An 18,603-nucleotide genomic window follows, 5' to 3' on the forward strand; every position below is an offset into this window, starting at 1 on the left:
TTGTGTAAATCACAGGTCACATAGAACAAGATGAGACATGTAAAAATAGCTGTGTGTAAATTCAGTATAACAATGATAGAGCCATTCTTTTAACAGTGATGTTAAACTTACATGTTAACTGTGTATTTTTTCCTGATCCCATTAGTTCCAGTCAAGGCTACATCTATGTTTCCCTTCATGGTTTCTGCTGCAGATACTCTGACATGTATCTCTTTTCGCCAGCCTTTCAAAGCAAAATGAAATAAATTATGGTTATGTTTTACCATTAGGAAAGAAATCTCCTTATCTCATGTCTCAGTGTCTTTCAGGGAGAGGATTGCACAAATGTGCTTGTAAGGGAACAAAATGTCACTCTTTATTCAGGCAAAGGTTAGTTCTGTGTGATTCTGGTAGTATGACTTTCCTCAACAGAGGTCTAAATCTAGATCCAGTCTTTGACCTACTGACTATGTTAAGTATTTAATTGGCCATGGCCAACCCTCTACCACCTTCTTACACGTGAGGTTTGTGATTTCTTACACTTAGGCACAATACGGGGGGGTCTCAGGGCTAGCATGTTAGCTCTCCATATCCACTGGACTTCTGTGTTGTTACAGATATATTAAAACCAGCTTTTTTTTTTTTTCCCAGGATGATTTTGTTATGCAGTGTTGAGGGTTTTTCTAGCACCTGTGTGCAGCCCAACAGCTCTCAGGAGATACTGTCATCCCGCAGGCCTTTCTAAGGCAGGAGGAGGGTCCCAGATGCAATAGCACGTATTGATTTCAAGCAACCCAGTTTGGGAAGTTTTTCTACTGGCGTTAATTTGGGCTATTAACAGGAGAATATTTTCACCCACTTCATAAGCTCATATTTGGTTTCAGGCTGTATCTTTTATGAACTCAACAGTTTGTAAATGTTAAAATTAATGTATTAAATGTATTAAATTAATGTATTAATGTATTAAATTTGAATGAATCAAATTTTAGAAGTAGCTAACCTTTATGCTGAAATTAATTTTTTTTTCTCTCTCAAGGAGAGGTAGTATAAGATTTTTTTTTTATTATTAACTTTGTTTTCATATTTTAGTGCTTACTGAATAAGGATCTCAAAGATCCTCTCTCATTTATTGCCCTTATTCTCCATCATCCATGATGAATTACAATTTACTTATGAATCTTCTTATTTCCCAGTTCTGTGGCTGCTTGTACATCACAGTTAATACTATACTTCTTATTACTCCCTGCTATTTTGACTTGATAAGATTTACAAAAATATCCTGCAATGATCCAGTTTTATAAATTTCTGTCAATAAAAACAGTGCAACAGCTTTGATTTGAATTTTTCCACTGTCAGCATAACATTCCTCCCACCTTCTGCTTTATAGAATTTCTGAAGTCATTATCTAGTTAAATTTTAGCAGGATTTTTAACTCAGAGGTTAGCATCTGTTGATCTGTTTCTATAATTATCTAGGCCTTTCCTAGATAATGCTGGCACTGCAGGTTCCTAACACACCTGAAACCCTAAATTTTGTACTGAATGCCACTCATTAACTCCAGCAGCTCTCTGTGGAAGTGCAAGATGTTTTTTTCACACATAATTAATTACCACTTTAGAATTCACCACACAAAATAAGCACTTACGAGCATATGGAGGGGAGGGGCCCGTGTTTAAATAAACCTTTTGCTGTTCTTTTTCAGTTTTACGTAAAAACTTATCAGCATAATGACCCATCAGTGGGCATCCTTCCTTTGGACATGGGAAGCAGTCTCCCTGGGGGAAAATAACAGTGTGTGTTACAAGATGTTATCTGTTTTAATCCCACTTCTTAAAGGTTAAGAAAACAGGGTATTTCAGCTTTTTCCCATCTTTTTTGAAAAGGTACTTGCTTCTGAGTTCAGATCATATCTTGAGTATTTATCGGTGTGGGGAAAAAATGAGCTGAGATGGTCAGTCAGTTTATTTCGTCTGGTTGAAAATCAGTAAGAAACTGGAAAATTTCGCTTAATTCCTTATGTTCTTGCAAAGATGATAAACACCTTAATGCATGTTGTGGTTTACTACCCGATCTGTAAAATACAGGTAATATATTCCTCTTTCATAGCATCCATTGAAAGGTTGTCTGCTAATAATTATAGGGTGTATAACCGTATTTGCAAGGAGGTCTGGCTGGCTTTCTCAATCATGTGGTAAAGATATTTAAGCTTGGGATCTTGTTTTGGGATGTGTTCTGTCTGCTTTTCAGCCTTTATTCCCATGCAGAACCTTAATGAGATTAATCTACCTACATAGAACAAGACATTAACATCCATTAAAAAAAAAAAAAAGTGTGTGTATTTTCAGTGAAAGTGATTTAATCACCATTGGAAAAATATAGCATTGTTATATTTAAATAGTTCAAGTTTGATACTTGGGAAGTTGTGTAGGAATTGGTATTTGTGGATCTTTGTGCATTAGATGAATAAAAGGCTAAATGGTCATAATCGCTTGTTCATTATGAGATTGAAAAAAAAAAACCAACAAAACCCCAAAAAACCCCCAAACCAAAATGTTTCCTTCGCATCACTAAATTGCACAGGTTGTTTTTTTCCAAGCCCTGAATTTCATCAAACTTTCAAGTTAAGTGGCAGTATTTCTGCAAATGTTGACAACTTTTCCACAGTATTGTAATCATTCCTTTTGGGAGCAGACAGAAGGAAATAAATTCAGACTTTGATTCCTTCTTGACCAGTCCTCAGTTGCATTGCCAGAACTGGTCCACTAAAATTCCAGTTATATCCAGTACGAAACACCAACACATTACATTACCGCCTTTCTTGTGCCGCGCGAGAGTTGTGTGAGCAATGCTGTGCTGTATAAATACTTTCCCTGCCCTATATACTGTGGGTATTGATTGTTTATACAGATGTTCAAACACTTCTGAAATCCAGAGGCTGTCATCTTGATGAGGGTTTCCATCAATTTTTGATGGGCTTCCTTCAGGCAGAGCATTCCTTACTGCTGACCTACACAAAAGGTGAGCCCAGCCCTCTTACTCCACCCTTCATCTCTCCCTTTTAACTATTTTTGGTGTTTATATTTACTGCCGTAGATCTTTTTTTATTTGAGTTTACTGCCTTTACATTTTGCCTGGGTTTTTTTGTTGTGTTCTGGATGAAGTTAGTGGGTCTAAATAACCTCCCTTGTATCCCATGTTCCACTGTAGAAGTCCCAGAAATTTAAGTGAAGATGGGCTATAACCTCTCAAATATGTACCTGATACTTACCAGTACAAAAGCTCGGTATGTTTCACACTGATACCCGACGAGTTTACTGCTTTTACATTTTGCCTGGGTTTTTTTGTTGTGTTCTGGATGAAGTTAGTGGGTCTAAATAACCTCCCTTGTATCCCATGTTCCACTGTAGAAGTCCCAGAAATTTAAGTGAAGATGGGCTATAACCTCTCAAATATGTACCTGATACTTACCAGTACAAAAGCTCGGTATGTTTCACACTGATACCCGACAAATCCATTTGGAGTGATAATACTCTCAGCATAATACTGGAGACTTCTTTTATGCCCACATCCAACAGATCTATATTCTGAGAAAAAGCCCAGGTAAAAAAAAAATCAAAGCTATACATGAAGCCCACATCAAAGCAGCACTTGTTGGTTGTTTTTCCTCAAAAGCATTTGAACATTGTGACATCTCCGATTAAAAAAAAGGGTAATAATTAAAAGAAATATAAACTGTGAATTATTTGGGTTTTATAGTAAAAGGTGTACTTATGGCTACATATATTTTTTCCATGGGAAAGAGCTAGGTTCTAATCTGCATGTTGTTGCGCTCATGCTGAAGATAACAGAGTTGGAGATGCCCCACAGCGGACCTCCATGCGACCTCCTGTCCTGCTATATGTACTTAACTGCTTTCACTTTAGCAGAGAGCCGAGGAGAATTTAGGAGAATTTCCCTTTGGTGTTTCAAATACTGGAATAATTTATAGCTACAGTGTTTGTAAAGCATACAGTAGTTACTATGAAGTAGTTTTCATGCGTTTACCATTACCAGAACATGGTATTTTGTAAACCCACAGTCTCCGCTCATTTCAAGAAATAAGGGTAATTGTATTAATTTTTTTAACTTCAGTAGCTTTTGGTGTTTTTAAGTGCTAGAAAATCTGCAGTCATTTGGCAGTGGTAATTCTGTGAAATGCTCGGAAAAGCATGATGTTTGGTAGCGTGTCCTTGATTTTGTCAGAATTACTTGAGATGAGTACGTTTTCCTCTCAGAGTGAAATTTATATGCAGTCAGTGCAGGAAAGAAGAAAGTGCTATTTGGGTTATAGTTACACCTCCCTTGTAACCAGTATTGCCTACATGGGTGCTGAAGTCTGTTCTTTATCAAAGCACAATATACTAAAGTTAGGTTGTATAAAAATAGGCTCGACCCTGCTTCAGTATGGGGGAGCTCACCTAATCACAGGGTGAAGTCTTGGAGGCACTGGAGTAATTGCAAGCTGGCACAGTTTAGAGTGAAATCAATTCCACCTACTGTCAATATTTATACATCTTAAAGACAGACGAGTTGGTATTGACTGGTTGACATACACTGTTCTTGGCATAAGGAAAGAAAATAACACACCAAAACCCCTCTGCAAATCATTTTTGCCTTGAAAATAATCTGCATCATCAAGGCTTCCTGAGTATGTTTTCCTTGTTGTTCCTTCTTTAAATCTAATTCAGAAGGGTCAGTGCTTTTAATTTACAAAACCTCAGGTCTTAGGGTTGCCTCACTTTGAGCTAGTGCCAAATTCACTTAACGTCTGTACAATGGGAACATAATACTCCTCTCCCTGCTGCATCAAAAGCTGTAGAAAGAAGTTACTAACTAACCATTTCTAAAGCACTTCACACATAAAAGCACCACATAAGTGTAACTATTATCAAACAGAAGAGAGATACACAAATTTAAGGTCTAACCAAGAGGCATGAGTTAAGGCTTTGTCTATTTTTAGGGGTGGCATGAACAACCAACTCCGTCTGCTAATGTTCAATAGAGCCAAGCTTCTCCTTCACCACAAAATATTTCAAACAGCCTTGTGAAACGCCTTCAGAAAATATTTATTTTTTCTTGCTGAAAACATAGATGTTCTTATGCAGACTGATTGGAAAGTGCTGTGGTTCCAAGTGACTTTGTGCACAGCCAGCTTTCAGTGGTCTTTGTTACTGAATTCTTCAGACTTCTAAGACAGGGAGTTTCTGAAAGCCAATTACTTAACTAGTGGAGGGGATTTCAAAACATTTAGCTATGAATAATAGATGTTCTCTTTTCTGTAGGTTAGGATCAGAAGACAGGATTTTGGGGATCTATTGTACTGGATCCCAGGGCAATTCTGATTAGCCGCCCAGCTTTCTTTGAAGAACATGAACTATCAATGGAGCAGTCATTTTATCATCTTCTGTATTTTTAACCTTGTGCTGGTTCCCTTTGAAGTCACTAAAGCTGTTAATGGCATGGATAAGTATGTCTAACCCCAGTAATACTGGGACCCATGTCTTTCTAAGGAGAAGGGAACCTCAGATTTTTAGGCTATTCTTGAATGAAACTTTAACCATCCTTCATGTGTAGAATTCCCACTCAGGTCAGTCTGGCAGCACAGTGACAGGAGGCCCTTATAAAGGTTATGATGAACAAGTCTGCATGATTTAACTGAAGTTTCCATCTGGAATTTGCCTTGGTTAGTATAAAAGAAAATTGGAAGGTATTTCACAGATGGCTTTAAATATTTCGATTTTGAGCATTATCTCCCTACTCCAAATCTGAGCTAGAAAAATACTATATCCACTCAAAAGGCTTCACCTTAGCCTAGCCTTTATTTCTAATGGTAGCTTATAATGAGGTATTACTTCTTTAAAATATATTTACCTCTCATAAGGTCATTGATATTCCGAGTTGCAGGAGGTACACGAAGCTGCTTGCATCCTGGCATCTTCTTCCCACCATTTGGGTAAAAATCCAGGTGTCCACAAGTCTGAAGAATCCCTGGAGCTGAAATGCACATTGAATCGAGGCTGATGGCTATCAAGTACACTGGGGCCGATCTCTGTGTTGGTGTCAGCTTTTGTGTAAAAACTTACCAAAGTCAAAGAAAAGATGACCGGCGTGAGTATGAATTATATCAACAAATGTAGCGTCTGAAGGATCCAGCCTAACCGTTGTGGGAGTATACTGGAACAGGGGCCCAGCTGGATCCAAACCTAAATAAATGGAGATTACATATAGGAAAAAATCTATTTTTATTTTCACAAGAGCTTGGTTGAAAATGTTACCCCTTCAATTCAGTGTCAATGAGCTCTCTTCAGGGCTAAAGCAACACAGTTCTGATCCCAGTTTCCCTGAATTTCTCATGTGACTGCTTACTGTGTACACAGCTTAGTCAAAGCAATGTCTGTGTAGAGAAATGAACTGAATGGAGGAGAAAGGAAAGCAGAAAATAGTGAGGCTTTAAAAAAAGTGGTGTGTGTCATGACACTGTGTCCCTGTGTGGCTATGCAACTCACAGCTTGCTTCCTTTTCAGGGTGTCTGTGGCTATTTACTGTCTCTTCCTGACACACTAGATCTAGGGATCTTAATTTTTCATTTCATATTTTCAATCTTTTGAACTACTGGAAAGTCATGTTATAATGGGCTTTTGAAACTGAATATGACAATGAGTTGGTAGTGTTTTACAAGTCTGTTATTCCACATGTAAGACAGTATTTTGTTCCTCTTCTTTTATATCTTTAAAAATCATAACCAAGTGCTTCCTGGGACTTGTCACCTGTGAAAAGTGACCTCTATTTAGCCACAGGTAGGATGGTTAAGCCAGTTAAGCCTTGCTGTTCTGTTGCAGTTGAGCCCTTCTCAGAGCTGTGAATTTTGACATGTGAAATGCATGCCATGTGACAGGACATGGCTTTGTGGGCCATCATGCCAGCTGTACACTGTTAATCATGTCAAACCAGCACATTGTGGTCTGCACTGTGTGTTTATAATGTAACAATGATTCTTCAGTTCTCTTAAGTTGCACAAAAGTATAAAGCTTCATCAGCTGAAAAAGCTTGGGTACCTGTTATTCTTCCAATGCCAGGTTTCCTTCTCCCTGCCTCCCCTGCTGCATGTGCTCCAAGACTATGGCCGATGAAATGAATGTTGGCAGGAGAGTAGCCATAGTCTTTCTGCAAAGATGTATGAAAAGGAAAAAAACAAGGGTGTTAAGCAGGACACGAGCCTGTGGCACTGCATTGTGGCCTCATGCTGTGACAGGACATGGCCAGACCAGCGGGCGATGGAGTGTCTTGGGTAGGAAGTTACTCTTCCAAGTGGTGGCATCTGTACCTAAAGAGAAGTAGTGCCCAGCTCATCCCATCCCCTCTTACACCGTGCCTCTGGAAGGGAGTAATCTTCGTCAGGAATTGGCCCTTCTTGGGACAATTATTATTGGTCCTTAGAAAAGAAGGAAAAGGGAATTTCTGCACATAGCTCCCCTACGTTTGCATTGACTGCTTATCCAAAAGGTGTCTACTGCCCCTCCCCTGAACCTTTCTGTCCATCAGGATAGCACTCAGTGGTGGAGAAGTTTCCCATGCCTTTCTGTGGCATACCCTCCATGAGAATCAAGCAGCTGTCCTGCTACGGAGCTGCTCTACCCCATGGGTCCTGCAGGACGAGGAGGACTATGCCAGGATTGCTGAACTTCTGCACAGGGAGCCTGACACTAGTGGCTGCAGCAGAGTTGCTTCTCTGTGCTGTGATCCAGTTCTTGCAGGACGCAGCGCATGTGACGCACAGAGGGATGTTTTAATTATAGAATGGAATGGTTTGTGTTGGAAGGAAACTTAATCTAGTTCCAACTCCCTGCCATGGGCAGGGACACCTTACACTAGATCAGGTTGCTCCAAGCCTCATCCAGCCTGGCCTTGGACACTATAATCATATTGGTCCTCTGTTACCACCCTTCACCCTGCCGATTTTGCTAGACAGTCTCTAACATCTTATCTGATAAAGAGTCCATCATGAGAAAACTTTCAGAAACTATGGCCTGTAAGCCTTTAGGGACACATAAAAAAGCTTTCAAGTCCCATGGGAACTTTTACCTCAAGAAAGTTCACCAGATATACCAGCTCAGCCCCCACAACGCGGACATTGTTAACTGCGTCGGTGTACAAACCATTAGAGCCACCTCTCCAGTCAGTCAAAATGCAGTTCACGTCTTCAGTGTGAAACATGAGCTGGTGGAAAACATGAAAACAAGAGGACAGAAGCAAACAGGCATGAATTACAACAGTAGCAGGGTATATGCAAACAATGTTTTGTTTTGCTAGAGCTGGGGACTTTGTTTAAAGGCTGTTAAAGAGACATCTATAGTATATTAATTTCTGCTACTACCAAAAAATCAACACAAGGAGGCAGAGTGGAGACAGTGATTTGAGCACTTCATAAAGACACACAGAATCTTGCTTCAGTTTTGTTTTCCATTCCAGAGGCTTTGGTTGGTTTTAGGTGATCAGCTTCTCTTAATGATAGTTGGGAAAAGAGGATAGTATGATTTCTTTTTTTATTGTCTGAACTCTTCTTCAAAATTCATATGCTTGGATCATCTAAAAGGATTCACAAATTTGTGTTTATGTGATTGGATTTTTCAGTTCCAAAATTCATATATTTTAAACAAAATATTCTCTTTATACACTTCTGGCAATGGAAAATTCTGATTTTGCATTCTGGAAAAAAAATTATTTTTGAAATGGGCCTAAATAAAATGAAACTAGTCTGCTGAACAAAGCATTTTGTTTTTATTAGATCAGATGTCTCAATCAAACTGGAATGTTTATTTTGATCTTGTGCTGAAGTGAAAAATATTATTTCCCCCTCCCAAATCCCAATTATGGTTTTCCTTGTGGAGGTGAATGCAGCAAAGGGGCATTTAGCAAAAGGCTGAAGTACACTATACTCATAGCTAGGAATAAGAGGGCAGTTGTGTGGAACTGAGCTTCATCCTGAGTTTTTTTCCCATCGTTTATTCCTTGAATTAACAAGAGAACAGAGGTATAAATCTCTTGTGGGACTTTTAAGCCAGTTAATAGGGTAACATGGATATTTGCACTTTCAAATACAAGTAAAACGACTGTCAGGCAATAGTCATACCATACCCTGCATATATTTGTTATCCAGGGGAGATCCGCTCCAGCAAGATGGCCGTGTATAATGAAGCGAGTTTTCCTGTGCGTTCGAAAATTCGAAGCTTTGATAGTTGAAGGATTTGTGGCAGAAATTTTCTGTGTCAAAGAAAAACCAACGAACAAACAGCACAACAAGGATGTGACTGTTCCATCCCAGTGTATATTTTGATACAGGGCCAAGTTCCCCAAATGTTAAGGCATGGTTCTGGACTCTGAAGAGATGGGTCTTGTAACTTGTCTTGCTGGGGATATCTATTAATCACCTCAACAAATGATTCACTTCCTCTAGCTAATTGAACTAATGATACTGGTGTCCTTTGCACAATGCTTTGAGATATACTGGTACAACATGGTGTGTAAATACAAGATTTTATCAAGTCTGGCCATAGAAATACAAAGATACCATCTTCTACAGGGTATTATGTGGCTGGCTTTGAATCTATACCTATTTTTCTTTCTTTTTTCACTGAAGACTTTCATCACTAAGCTTATTTATACTTTATGAGAAAGCCCACCAGGCTTACACTGTCAGAGGCTATAGGTATTTTTAGACTTATCGAGAACGAAGGCATTATTTTATTTTAATGAAATTCTGAATACTGGATTGTTTTAAAAGTTGGCTGTTACTTATTTTTTGTTATGGTTTTGTAAGCTTGAAAGGGGATGTCATGTACTAATTAGCACATATTTTACCTTCAGTGAAAGACTGATTGAATTTAAAACCTCACCAGCCTTCTCAGCTAGAGATGCTGGACTTGTTCTGAGGTGACTCAGACTGTACAAATAATTATACATCTCTACTGTTTGTGACTACCATTTATATGTGTAAAAAAACCAACTATGAAACCTTTATCATGTAATGTAACCTAACAGCAGCAACACGCTCGATCTGCACCCTTTTCATATTAATTTGCTTCATTGTTCTTGCACTTTGTCCAAGTAAAATTCACTCTCTGATGGTCACATTCACACTCTTACGGCAATTTCTCTTCTTTCACCAGCCTAGTCTATATTTCCACATAACTGATTCATGCTATGATCGAGCCCAGCCCAGACACTTCCAACATCTCGAGCATCCTGCTGTGAGCTTTTCCCAGTACCTGCTGCTCTTCAGAGGAAAGGGTTGAGACATTGCTGGCACCTTTCAGTACATTCCCATTTGATCCATGCTATGCAGCTCTGTAGGTTGCTTTCAGCTACTTCTATTTGTCACTCTGTCACTGTCCAGAGCTTCCCCTCACTGCCACTAGTTTGCAGGTGTTGTAGATAACCTCTTCTTTTTACTTATTTTCTTTTTCCACATATGGTTTCATTCTCTCACTCATTTTCAATTCAGTCACCTTTTTTCCTTTCTAAGCTTTCCTTTAATTTTTCATCCTTCCCCTTCTCTGTAAACATGAATACTCTCTCTTCTGATCTTTACTCCTAACTATGTTAGGAGAGTAACATTAGAGCTGCTCTGAGATCTCAGTGTTAACCACCACATAAGCAGATCCAATTGTATGTACTTCAGGGGACATAGAATCGTGTATGAACCACATCCCTCAGCTGTGTGTATGGGTCTGAAATATGTTTTTAATCTGGAGACATGCAGGGGACAAAACTGAGCTTTCCTTTTGTATTGCTTTCCCTGTCTCTGGCTCTGTAATGTTAAACGTGAAACCCAATTTGGGTCATTATCCTACTGTATATAAAATATATCCAAAATATTTGGGGGGGACTTTTTACAAGGGCCTGTAGTGACAGGACAAGGGTTAACAGGTTTAAATGGAAAGTGGGGAGGTTTAGATTAGATATCGGGAAGAAGTTCTTCCCGGAGAGGGTGGTGAGGCACTGGCACAGGTTGCCCGGAGAAGCTGTGGATGCCCCATCCCTGGGAGTGTTCAAGACCAGGCTGGATGAGGCTTGGAGCAGCCTGGTCTAGTGCAAGGTGTCCCTGCCCATGGCAGGGGGGTTGGAACTAGATGGTCTTTAAGGTCCCTTCCAACCCAAACCATTCTATGATTCTGCGATATTTCAGATGACTTGTGTTAGAAGGCTGTGATTAATATGTTGTAAATATACCTGGCTCATCAGAGAGCTGAAATGAGGAAAAAGAAATGAGATGGAGAAAACATTAGGATGGACTCTTCGTGGTGTATGCAACATAGAACTGGGACTTTTCCTGGGAGCCTTATGAACAAAAACATGGGAGAAAAGAAACTGTAGAATTTGTTGAATGTGTAGTATTAGTTATTAAAACAAAGCAGATTCTTACTTGATATTTCATGATGTTGTCTCTAGTGTAAAGGAAGAAATTGGTGTTCACATCTTCTGGAGAGCTGGGCAACCCTGCCAGTTGTCTCCCTGGGATGCCAGACCAAGGGGGCTTATCTGTAAAGCATCCGAGCCTTTTATAGCAAACTTCCCTTCCTGGGGTATACAAAGAAAAACGTTAGTCTGCTGTGACCGTCGCTGGTTAGGCTGTCATCACGTTTCAAGAAGCTGGCAGGATAACGTTTGTAGCGGGGAAGCAGAAAATGGCTGGTTCAGGTTAGGGTGGCCCCTGCGTTCATTTTAGGCGAAGGCGCTCAGTCGTGCTCCCGTGCCTTGTGCGTGTCACAGGGACTTGAGCTTCAATAGTGATTCCTATTGCAAACAGCCTGGAGCTCAGTTTGGTGAACTTGTGATTTATTTTGTCAAAACATACTGTTAACACAGCCATTGGAAAAAGAGAATAAAATCCTGATCCTTTATGGATCCAGAGAACAAACCAGCTTTTGCTGCCAGCAGAGAGCAGTCATTCCAATTAGTGCTCAAACTTCAGGATTATCTAAATTGTTATTTCTTGTGCAACAATTCATGAAGGTGTACAACAAAATTAAAACATTAAAACTGAGGCTTCTGGTTGCTCCACAACATACATTAAACATCTTCCTTATTTTTTTTTATCACCATATGATTTTGGTCAAAGCAATAAAGTAGTATTTGAGTGGAAGTCTAGAGTAAAGGACAGTCTTGGGAAGTGTGGTCTGTGCCTGAAGTACTAGAGTTCCCCAATTTCTGTTGTTGCTTTAATAGAGGAATTATACAGATATGGCCATATGGGGGTTGCCATTAAATGTCACCCTTACTCACCCTCATAGCACAACAGTTGTGAAATTCCAAATATTTTTTATTGATATTAAAAATGTACTGAAAACTGTGAGAAACTATTGTTACCTGGGATAGGTGACAGATTCATACATCAGACCATGACCTACTCTGTTTCTTATTCTGTACAAAATGCAGGGGTAGAGTGACATACATTAGAAGTACATTTAGAGAAAGAGAAAATTTAATTGTAGAGCTGCAGCTACAGACTCCACAAGTGATCCCATAATTTTTCAGAGGTCTTTCCTCTGTTGACAGTGAACTTCTGGACCATGTCTTTCTGTTTCTCTCTGCTCTTCCTGTGTGTCCATCCTTGCTGAACTCTTTTTCCTATCTGTAAAGAGGTATTTTGGACTGGGACTGTTTTCTTGTTCTCTGCACAGTGCTGTGAAGAGCAAGTGTCTAGGCTGGCATTACGAGGTGTATAGCTACCATAAATGCTGGTGTGGGGTGAAGATAGGTGGTGGAATCTGTTCTGGAAGAATTCTAGTATCAATTTATATATAAAAATACCTTTCCAATTCCTATTCTGTTTGCTAGTTGCAAAAATCTTTACAGAATTAAAAAAGTAATAGGTTAAATTTGGGAAAGACATGACATAACTCAATGCCTCTAATGAAGAATTACATTGAATCCATTCCAAAACACATCCTTTTTCTAAAATATAGTTACTCTGGTGTAAGCTGCAAACAACAACTTTTACTGTTTTTATATTTTATCAACTATGTGTCTTACCTCTGGCTGCATCAAGAAGAAAAAGAGTAGTGATCCATACTGCAAACATCTAAAGCAAATAAGGACATGATTCAAACCTGATTCAAAATAGAATCTGTAATTCACCTAAGGGTTTCCTTGACCCATTAAGAAAAACGTCATAGCGACCATAGCAGTACTTCAGGCATTTAATGAATTGGATCCAAAAGAATCAATACTTCCCTAAAGATGGAAAGGCTTCAAGAAAATACCTTTGGGATTCTTTGTTTGCCATGGAGGTTTTGCATATGCAGGTTATCCTCTAACCGTTTCTTAAAGATTGTCTACCTGACCTTGACAAACAGAAGCTTTTTTTTTAAATTAAGAGCTACAGTTTATGGGCAAACAAAGGAAATTCTTAAAGGATTTGCAACAGACTTTTTTTTACAGAGTGAAGTTTCTTCCAGTATTTAGTAGAAAAGTTACTCATAGAATGGCTATGCAGTGATTATATTTAAAAGAACCCAGAAACAAACTTAATTTGTGTTTCTAAATGATATAAAAAGTCTTGAAAACTCATTATGATCGCTGCTACCATCTATGTTCAATTATCAGCCTTGATCTACTTGATCACTTAATCACTAGCTGATAGGTAAGCATCAGAGTAAATGGAACCAGTCATTTACTTTGAGGTGAAGTAGTGAAAGCCTCGTAAGTGCTGTCTTACTACTAATTGTAACTTATCTTCAAGGGAAAGGAGATCATCCTTAGAAAACTCTAATATCGGGCCCTGATCTTCCAATGAGTCCTGCACAGGCAGAGTCCTGCATCCCGTCCCTGCCCTCCAAACTCCTAGTTCCCCCTGAAGTCAGTAACACACTGTTAGGAGGAAAGAGTTTATCCCTGTGAAACTCACTGCAGGTTCAAGCATATCCTGCTTCCATCTCCTCTCCTCCAGCCACTCACCAAATATTCCATACCTTATCACGATGCACCTAATTGAAGTTCCTTAGTTGCCCTTTTCTCCAGCGTATCCCATTTACCTTGGCGAGGCTCCGAGCAAGTTCTTTGGTCCACCTTTCAGCTGATTGTGGCAAGCCTTGCAGAGGCTCTTTGCAGAGCATGGAATGAAGCAGGATGGCACTGTGTCTGCCCAATGAGGGACACTCATCCCGCCGCTGGTCCACAGTGCTTGTTTCCAGCTGCACCTGTGACTTTGGGTAGTGCCAAAAGAGATCTCCTTGTGTCAGGTATGCTTCATGGGAGATAACACGAACCAGGTCAGACCAGTTGTTGTGTGACTCCACCTGTTTAATGCAAAGTTTCAAATAGGTTGTTAATGTCATTCGTAATTATTTTTAAAGCTAAAAAGTACTGGGAAGTGTGATGTAAACACTGAGCAAACACAAAGCCTTTCAGGATCAGGAACATGGCTCTTAACGTTGGCTGGGCTGTGCCTCCCAGTGTGATGCTGAGTTGGGATTCAAGTGACACAGCATCACACCCGAAGGCTGTAGCAGAGCTCCAGTCTTTTGAGTCATACTCCAGAATTTTAATAGCAAACCCACCCTTCCAGGACCTGATCCCTGTCTTAAATAATTTATAGTCTTAAGCAAAGTTTTCAAATTTGTATTTGACAATAAAGGCTCCCATTACAACATCAAGACACAAACAAGGTGTTGTGGGATGAACTAGCATGTACGTTTACAAGCTTTAAGCTGTTACCTGAGAAAAGGCAGAAAAAAGAGAGGAGGATGAAAAATGATAAAAACATGAGATTGTTCAGTCTGTCATCTGTTATTTATTTGTCTTGTAGTTCTCTCATCTATAATTTTGCTAGTGGATTACCTGACTTATCTTTGAAAAGATGACAGAAATGCTTTTAAGCAGGGGAGAATAGTTTCTTGGGCAGATTGTCACCACATCCATGAATCTTCATAATTAAATTGTATTAATTGCAGTAATTTTAGTTTTTAGTGGTCTGATAATGATGTCTTTTCACATTGTACTATATTGCTGTCATACTATTATGTTAACATTTCTGATCAGGCTTTCCTGGAAATCTTTGTTCCTGCATGTGGGTCTTTTCCACCCTAAATGAGTCTATGATTCTGTGTAGACGCAAATGAGAAACTTGCTTCTCAACATTTTAATGTTAAATCCTTTAAGTATGTTAGGTGACTATTGGCACCTCCTAAGCCAAGGGTGTACAGAAAGGGGAGACTCCCTTTTGGTATAATCCTTTCCACTGACAGATGACGTGTCTCACATCTAGAACATACAAATATGAACTGGATTAAAGTGGTTCTTAAGAGTGCTAGGTGCAAAAAAACTTTCCAGACATTTTTTGTGTATTTGTTTATCTAGCCTTGGAATGTTAATTTCTTCAGATGCAGATTGTAGGAGCAAATAGATCCTCCATCTCTGTGCTCCATAACGCCAGCAGAAAAATAGGAAGAAAAGTTAGTATGTAGCTCAGGGAGTTTGGTTTTGTTTTGCTGGTTTTGTTTGTTTGGTTGGGTTTTTTTCCATTTTTTTCAGGACTATATTAGTAAAGTGTTGAATTATTCACTTTAAAATTTAAGTTGTCTTCTCATCACATAATTAAAGACACTTGTTAGGGTGCAAATTGGTCAGTTAACCAGTCACCAATAGAATTCAGCAAACAAAAATCCTGACCAGATGTTTGGAAGAAATTGTTAAAAGAAGCATACACCAAAAAACCTGCTTCCAAGTTATCCAAGGCCATCCGGGCCAAAACTGGATGCAGTGTGATAGTAGGTACTCAGAGCTGTGAGCGTCTATTATACTCAGATTTCCTGACTGGCTGCTCAGATCTGTGATGTAATACCACATTCAAAGGGAGTGGATTCTTGGGTTTTTTAGATCCCTAAGAATTTATAGACAAACTTAGAAAAGTCAATTTATTAGAATTTAAGAGCCCCACAGAAAATCTGTATATAATCTACATTACTCACTTCTGATTTAATTCTGTAATACATAATATTGGAACAAAACCTCACTTCCATTTTATCCTCACAAATTCTTCCCACTTCAGAAACAGAGTTTATTGCAGAAACAGTTCACTCAAACTTTTAAATTAATCTAGTTGGTTCAATAAATTATTCTTGTTAATTTGAATTCATAGACTTTATCAGTGAGAATATTTTGGTGCATATGCTCTCTGGGGACCTCAAGAAATCAGAATTACCTATTACATTAAGAAGCCTTTCTGGAACCTGGTATTACAGTCCCAAACTATACCTCAATCCTCTGCTGCAACATGGACTTCAATGGCAGCCTAGACGTGAAGATTTCATATAACTTAAAAGATTCAGTGATGTTGCCAAGATAAAATTTGAACGACAACATGTTTAAGGGCTTTTGATTTTAGGTATGATGAGATCATCATTGTCTCACACTGTGGATGCAAACGTGTACCATGCAATTCTTATAAATCATTATTCCAGTTAGTACTGAGCATCAATTGGAGCTTAACTTCTCTAGGCTTTTCTCAGAACACATGAAGTGATTATTTAGTGATGTTCGTGCTGCCTTTCAGCAGTCAGTGAGACACTACTGCCCTCCTCCAGTGTTTAAGACAAGGTTACTGGGAAAACAAGGCATCTTCATATTTGTAATGAATTAGTCAGAGGATTTACTCTAGCAGACAAGCACGAAATGGGTTTTCTACGCTGGTTTACTAATACCCAAAAAAGCTCGTAGCTCAGCAACATATTTCTATGTCAGCGCTTCTGTGTTGACTTCTAGAAAACTTCTCACTTTAATGGGGTTAACTACTTTAGTGTTATCTGGAACCTGTGGAGGAAGCAGCAAGCCACAAAGTGCTGACTCTCCATCCCCCAGGAGTTCTTGAGAATTTCTCTTCCATGAACTTGTCCATGCTGTCCGTGAACCCATGCACGCTCTGGCACACCCAGCATGCTGTATCAAACACGTCGTAATTATGCAACTGTGAGAAGAATTACCTTTTGTTTGATGCACACCTTGAAGCGTGTAACTGCCAGCTTCGTTTCATGCCCTCTGTTACTAGTGTGGAAGAAAATAAACACGTCATTTGTATTTGCCTTCTCTGTGATCCTCTTCGTCTTACAGACCACATTCACCCCCCCACCTCTTCTCCAGGCTGATTTCTGTTATAGAATCGTAGAATCACAGAATGGTTTGGGTTGGAAGGGACCTTTAAGACCCTCCAGTTCCAACCCCCCTGCCATGGGCAGGGACACCTTCCACTAGACCAGGTTGCTCCAAGCTTCATCCAGCCTGGCCTTGAACACTTCCAGGGTGGGGCATCTACACCTGGTTTTCCATTATATGCCAGAAGAGGTGGGAAAATGACAGCTTATTGCATTTGACTGGAGATGACGAGTCTTTTGTCCTCCATTACCAAAACCAGTGAAGAAAATCCCCAGTCCTGAAGTTTTGTCAATGAAATGTGGGGTTTTTTTGAGGGATGAAGTGGCCAAAGGTGGAAGCTCCCTTCAATAGGAACATCTATAAGAGAGGAGCTTATGTACAATGCATATAGAATGCTATGATAAAAAATAGGACTAATAGGGATAATTCATTTAAATTATTGTGCAGGGCTGTTTGCCTTTTTTTTTTTTCTTTAATTGAAATTGCACCCATTTGTCATGTCTTAACCTGGAGAGCAAACTTTCAGGGCTGGGACCTACCTACCTACCTACCTCTGCACATTGTGGAGTGTGTAACTGAGTTTTGGATAGTGTATGAATCGTTTTTATTACAAATGGTAACAGTAACATAAAGGTCACCTTTTCCAGCACATCAGTTGTAAGACCTTCCCTACCAAAGTAACATTTTTGAATAAAACTCCTTAAATACCAGTAAGTATTTTCCTGTTCTTTCCAGTCTGCTTGTCTGCTGAAATAGATATGAAGGGATTATTATTCTTTTTATCTGCCGTTCTTTCATTATGATCCAGCTTCTAATACTTTTATTGATGCCAATCCCAATGGAATCACTCATAGAACAAAATACTTCCTAGCTAAAAGAGAGCACCAAATGTTAAGTTCTACTTTCTTTATATTTTAATACTGTTTAAATTAACAGCAGTTACGTGATGTATTTATATGCTTCATGGAACTTTTACTTCTTGAGGTGAGCCCGGAGATACCATGTGATTTGGTCTGCAGTGCTCCTGACTATGTTTTGTCCTGGTAATTAAAATAGAGTGACGAAGAAGTTTAAGAGCATTGACTCCTATTTGCTCTCCTCATTGCAGTATGAATTTTCAAGGAAGTGAGTGTGTAATTAGCCATCCTTTATTCACTTCTTACCTCTCTGTTAACCACCCTTCTGTCTCGGTTAACTATAACACTTACTGGCACTCCTGAGAATATGGGTGAGGAATAAATAAACTTCACAGGGAATACTGCAGGAAATATTCCCCTGAGCTTCATCTGGCCTTCTACTGTCTAAATCAAGAAATGGTGCAATTGCTAATAACCACTTAATTAGTAATAGATTGTGTTTGCCTCTACAGCAGCTGCTTGCAGATTGTAAGAGCGTAGGCTGCATATCTGAAACAGATACAGCAGGTGAGAGTCACTG

The 18,603-nt window shown here is 39.3% G+C and overlaps 1 protein-coding gene across 1 annotated transcript in view; it reads right to left on the reverse strand.

Moving 5' to 3' along the window:
* The window catches only part of LOC104511590 (pancreatic lipase-related protein 2-like), a 28,149-nt gene extending 11,220 nt beyond the window's left edge, over nucleotides 1–16,929 (reverse strand). Inside the window, exons 1-10 of the mRNA XM_010154277.1 lie at nucleotides 16,792–16,929; nucleotides 14,052–14,315; nucleotides 13,051–13,099; nucleotides 11,441–11,595; nucleotides 9,154–9,279; nucleotides 8,101–8,235; nucleotides 7,074–7,182; nucleotides 6,102–6,221; nucleotides 5,890–6,012; nucleotides 3,448–3,563 (exon numbers count right to left, since the gene is read on the reverse strand). Of these exons, the coding sequence (XP_010152579.1) occupies nucleotides 3,448–3,563; nucleotides 5,890–6,012; nucleotides 6,102–6,221; nucleotides 7,074–7,182; nucleotides 8,101–8,235; nucleotides 9,154–9,279; nucleotides 11,441–11,595; nucleotides 13,051–13,099; nucleotides 14,052–14,315; nucleotides 16,792–16,929 (1,335 nt within the window). The remainder of the gene's footprint in view (nucleotides 1–3,447; nucleotides 3,564–5,889; nucleotides 6,013–6,101; nucleotides 6,222–7,073; nucleotides 7,183–8,100; nucleotides 8,236–9,153; nucleotides 9,280–11,440; nucleotides 11,596–13,050; nucleotides 13,100–14,051; nucleotides 14,316–16,791) is intronic.
* Nucleotides 16,930–18,603: the final 1,674 nt, after the last annotated feature.

This window comes from Eurypyga helias, unplaced genomic scaffold (genome assembly GCF_000690775.1).
Source record: "Eurypyga helias isolate BGI_N326 unplaced genomic scaffold, ASM69077v1 scaffold616, whole genome shotgun sequence".
NCBI lineage: Eukaryota > Metazoa > Chordata > Aves > Eurypygiformes > Eurypygidae > Eurypyga > Eurypyga helias.